This window comes from Choloepus didactylus, chromosome 17 (assembly GCF_015220235.1).
Source record: "Choloepus didactylus isolate mChoDid1 chromosome 17, mChoDid1.pri, whole genome shotgun sequence".
Lineage (NCBI taxonomy): Eukaryota > Metazoa > Chordata > Mammalia > Pilosa > Megalonychidae > Choloepus > Choloepus didactylus.
The window spans coordinates 1,612,304-1,617,406 of record NC_051323.1 but is presented as its reverse complement, the minus strand read 5'-3'; the positions used below and the strand labels follow the sequence as shown (position 1 = coordinate 1,617,406).

The following is a 5,103-nucleotide window of genomic DNA, read 5'->3' as shown; positions in this document are numbered from 1 at the left end:
GATCCCCATTATGCACATGTTGGGATGCTTGATGGTGTCCCAGAGATAGCTGAGATTCTGTTGATTTTTAGTCATTATTAATTTTCTTCTCCTCAGGCTGTATAAACTACATTGATGCATCTTTAAGTTCATGGATTATTTCTTCTGATAATTCAAATCTGTTTTTCAGCTGTTCTATGGAATTTTTTATTTTCAACTCAAAAATTTCTATTTGATTATTTTAAAAATAATTGCTCTCTATTGATCTCTATTTAGTGATAGAGATCAATAGATAGTGATCACCTTGCTTTTCTTTAATTGACATGCTTCCCTTTAGTTTTTTTAAAATTTTTTAAGATTTATTCACAAACCATACAATTATCCAAAGTATACAAACAATTGTTAACAATTCCATCATATAGTTGTTTTTTCATCACCCCGATCTATTTTCTGAACATTTTCTTTGTACTAGAAAGAGTGAAAATGAGAATTAAAAAAAGAGTAAAAAAAGAACACCCAAATCACCACTCCCCCCCATCCTGCTCTATTTTTCCTTCAGTTTTTTTGCCCCCATTTTTCTACTCATCCATCCATACAGTGAAAAAGGGGAGTGTGAGCCACATGGATTTCACAGTCACATTGTTACCCCTTGTAAGCTACATTGTCATACAATCGTCTTCAAGCTTCAAGGCTACTGGGTTGTAGTTTGATAGTTTCAGTTATTTACTACTAGCTATTCCAATTCACTAAAACCTAAAAAGCATTATCTATAATGTGCATAAGAGTGTGCACCAGAGTGACCTCTCAGCACCATTTAGAATCTCTCAGCCACTGAAACTTTATTTCATTTCATTTTGCATCCCCCTTTTGGTCAAGAACATGTTCTACATCCCATGATGCTGGGTCTAGATTCCTCCTAGGAGTCATATTCCAAGTTGCCAGGGAGATTTACACCCCTGGGTGTCAGATCTCATGTAGGGGGAGGGCAGATTTCACCTGCCAAGGTGGTTTAGCCAGAGAGAGAGAGGGCCATGTCTCAGCAACAAAGAGGCATTCAGGGGGAGACTCTTAGGCATAATTACAAGCAGGCCTAGCCTCTCCTTTGCACTAACAGGCTTCTTAATGGCAAGTCCCATGATAAAGGGTTCAGCACATCAAACCACCAGTCCTCAATGTTTGTGAGAACAAACACTATCAAACACTGCCCAGCCTTGGGGTTCCATTTCCCTGAACCCTGCAGCACACTGTTCACAGGAGAGTCTGGCTGCTGCTCTGGAGTCTTACACGTGTTGTGTGTATGAACTTGGTTTCCTGTCCTGGCACAGGTTGTACCAGCTGGTGATGGGGAGGGTGTGGGCAGCAGGTCGGAGGGGCCCACAGTGGGCTCAGTCTCCTTGTCTGCAAAGTGGGCCCTGGGCTGAGGCCCTTCTCACTCCAGGGGTCTGCTGCAAAGCTGGCAGGAGCTGGATGGCTGGTGCTCGTGTCTCCCAGGGAGCTGCTCATGCCTGGCCCACCCAGACTTGGTGTTGGTGGTGCTGGGCCGTGTCCTGCCATGGGCATCCCCATGGTCCTGGCAGCCTGTGGCTACCTGGTGCCCACCTGGTGCCCTTCCTGATGCAGCCACTCCTTGCTTATCCTGCAGGTAAGAAGGTTTTCAGCATGATGATTGTTTTGATTGGTTCACCTATCCCTGAGTCAAAGTATCAGCTGGTCTGGAGGAAGTGAGTTCAATCCATTGTTACCTGCTTTATGCTGCACTTATTTTGGTAATTTATACTTAATGACTTCTTTCTCTTAGGCTAAAAATGCTCAGAAGATGGGGACAATTAGGATCTGTGTGGGTATAAATCAATATCAGAAATTTCAGGTAAGTCACAACAGGTAACCCAGGTCCACACTTGAGCCCGGCTGGGGAAAGTACCAGAGGCTGCTTTCCCAGAGTGCCCCGGGATGATAGTGCAACCCACCCAGTTATTTAGGGCCACACATGTCCACTGCAGAAGGTGGTAACCACGGGCTTGGTCACATGTGCACTTTCAGATGAGGGTGGAGGGGTTTGCCACTCCTTGAGGGGGCTCTGCTGCAGACGGAAGGACCTAGTCCTTGAGTGTAACACTCCCTGAGCTCCTTACACGGTGGCACAGATGGTCTCCTGTGTGTGGACCCAGCTGCCCCCCTCAATCCCCTGGCTCTGAGTCCAAGCCACCTCCTCTCCCTTGTAGCTTGACAAAATCGTTGACAGCAGTGAGCATATTTTTGGGCAGCAAGGGACTGCGAGAAATCTGCCAAGCTACATTCCCAAGGTGAGTGGGTGCTGATGTGAGAAGCAGGTGGGGGTGAGAAGCTGCCAGTGAGGAGGGGCTTCTCACCAATCCCTCCATGGCTCACACACTTGCCCCTCCTGCCCCACTCTGTGTCCTAGCTCCTGGAGAAGCTGTGCATTAGTCTGGACTCCCTGGAGCCTACCAGTGTCGCTATGGGAGGTAAGAACTTAGGTGGCACCGATGTAGACCGAGGTGTGTGTGTGTGTGTGCATGTCTGTGGGCACATGCATGTCTACGTGTATATGTGTGTGCATGCACTTGGGTATATGGGTGTGCTCATGTGCACGTGTGTGCATGCATGTCTGTGTGCAGTGTGTATTTAGGTACATGTGTGGTGTATGTATGTATATTTTTGCTCATGGAGATATGTGTGTATGTACATGCATGTATATGTATCATGTTTGTCTGCATGTGTTTATATGTGTTTATATGCACACATGTATAAGAATGTGGTGTTCATGTTTGTTTATCATCATGTGTGTATGCATGTATGCATTTGGGAACATGTATGTGTGTATACATGTGCACATTTGGGATGTGTGTATGTATATGTGTGCAGGCATGTGTATACATGTATCCTTCTGTGTGTATATGTGAGTTCATGGGTGTATGTGTGACTTGTGTGTATTTGTGTGTATGTGTGTCTATGTGCATGTGTGGTGTGTGTGCATGTGTATGTTTATTTGTGTTCATATGTTTTTATTTGTGTGTATGTGTGCATGTACATGTTTGCCTGTGTGTGATGTCTGAATGTGTGTGGTGTGTGAGTGTATTTGGAATACACATGTAGGTGTTCATTTGTGTGTGGGCTCGGAAGGAGTTTGTGTGATGTGTGTAAGTACTTTTTTCTCTCTCAAAATAAAATGCTTACTAAAAAATAATTAGAAAGGAAAAATGTACTTAGAAAACCCTGAACAAGACACTAGTACATGAAAGCCAGGAACATGTAAGGACAGAACATCAAGAACAATTAGCGATCACCCCAGCCATGCAAAACTGAGTGGACATTTGAAAACTCAATGCAAGTCTCAGCGTCTAAAGAATGGGGAAAACACATAATCATCTCAGTGGATGAAGAAAAGAATTGGACACAGCCCCACATCCAGCATGATGCCTCTTCTCAGCCTATGGGAAAGGAGGGCCCTCCCTAGCCGACAAAGGTCACCCAGAAAACAGCCAGCAGCTCCCATCACCCTCAAAGTGAAATCCCGAGCACCTTCCTGAGACCGGGAACTGTTCGGATGTCCTTGCCCGGGGCGGCGAGAGGGGACCTCCTAGTGCAGGGCCTTTGTCCCGAGTCTGTTTGTGTTCTGTAAACCAGAAGCTGCTTGAGAGAATGGGCAGCAGGTTTCTCCCCTGGTAGCAGCATCGGGGCTCAGATGCAGGTGGCAGGGGCTCTGTGCTGCAGGGCTGTGGGCTCCCACAGAGCCTCGCACCTCTCAAACTCTCCTTCTCATGGGGTGCAGCCTGGAGCACAGGCCTGGGTCTGGGGGCACTGGTTTTGCTTTCAAACAGGGACCCAAATGCCCACTGTCAGGGCTGGGGTTGAGGGCTTGAGATGGTAGATTTTGGGGTGCCTGGCCTCATCTCTGGGAGTCAATCGACTAATCAACTGGCCAGGACAGTTGGGCTCTCTAGGCCTGGGGTGCCCCAGTTCCTGCACCCAGCCTAGCACAGGGTGCTGTCCTTCTGTCAGCCCTGAGTGTCGAAGTCTGATGGCAGGTTGTCCCGCAGATGTCCCTGCTCAGCTTCTGCCCAGCCTTCCTGCTTCCTTGGGGAACCCCTTGCCTGTCCAGCTCAGCTCCCCCTCTCCTGGGTGCCTGGCCTGATGTAAGGTTTTCCCTTCAGAGGGAAAGTCTCCTTTCCAGAAAGCCTGAGCCTCCCTCCAAGGGCTGCTGGAGTCTGGGGCTGGCTGGGGGCGCCAGGCAGAGGGGGTAGGGGTTGTGTGTGGAGGATGGGGGGCTGTGAATGCTGTGCTGGGGGTCCCTGGATGGCCCCACCCTGGGCCATCCTCCCTGTCCTTACCCCACCCTTGCTTGGGGCTTTCTGTATGAGGACCCACAAGCCCCCTGGAGCTGAAAACCGCTTCTTGGGAGGTCAGGGACTTATTGGGAGGAGACCTGGGAGAACTGTTCAGAATGAAGACCAGGGCCCACAAGGTTTAGGCTGCTGTGGAATGGTGAGGGGGTGCCAGTGCCCTGGCTGTGCCCACACGGAAAACAGTCTGAGACCTGGAGCCAGGCAAGCTGAGTCCAGGCCCTGGCACTGTGCCTGCTGGGGCTAGGGGAGCCCTCTGTTAGCCTCAGTTTCTGTAAAATGGTAACATTTCTGCACAGGGAAGATGCTCAGGAAGTAGGGAGATGCAGCAGAAAGTAAATCAGAGCCAGAGGATCTCCTCGTTCCAGCTGGCTGGTTACTGCTGCTGGTCATTTGATGTCACTGCCACAGCTCCCACAGGGCATGGAGATTCATACTCCCCCCCACCCCCGTGTCTGCCTGGCCACTGGCCCCTCCAGCTGACTGTGAGGAGCGTTGGCCCAGGGGCTGACCTCAGGCATCTGCACAAGAGCATCTGTCACTCAGAACCCAGCCTGGTATAAGGGGGTGAGTGAGAGCCCCCCACCCTTGTTCTGACTTCCCAGTGAGGCTCGGAGACACCCCCATTGATGACAGCTGAGATCACCTCCCTTTTGCTCATCCAGCCAAGCCATGGGTGTAAAGGCATTTGCACTCTCAGCATGTGCTTAGGGCACCGAGCCCCCCAGGGAGATGACAGAGGGGGCTGAGGGGGGCCGACACC

The 5,103-nt window shown here is 49.6% G+C and overlaps 1 protein-coding gene across 1 annotated transcript; it reads left to right on the top strand.

Moving 5' to 3' along the window:
• Nucleotides 1-1,583: 1,583 nt before the first annotated feature.
• On the top strand, nt 1,584-4,903 carry LOC119512794 (anthrax toxin receptor 1-like). The gene is made up of 4 exons (XM_037807592.1): nt 1,584-1,846; nt 2,202-2,282; nt 2,402-2,503; nt 4,820-4,903. Exons 1-4 carry the CDS (start codon nt 1,796-1,798, stop codon nt 4,901-4,903), a joined length of 318 nt encoding a protein of 105 aa, XP_037663520.1. The 5' UTR covers nt 1,584-1,795.
• The last annotated feature ends 200 nt before the right edge of the window (nt 4,904-5,103 follow it).

What these genes read in the sequence shown, in the direction of transcription:
- LOC119512794 (XM_037807592.1), top strand. Translation starts at nt 1,796, where the DNA reads ATGGGGACAATTAGGATCTGTGTGGGTATAAATCAATATCAGAAATTT. An exon ending in TGCCAAGCTACATTCCCAAG is followed by an intron (nt 2,283 to 2,401) that starts GTGAGTGGGTGC and finishes TCTGTGTCCTAG; the next exon opens with CTCCTGGAGAAGCTGTGCAT. An exon ending in ATGTAGACCGAGGTGTGTGT is followed by an intron (nt 2,504 to 4,819) that starts GTGTGTGTGCAT and finishes TGGCCCCTCCAG; the next exon opens with CTGACTGTGAGGAGCGTTGG.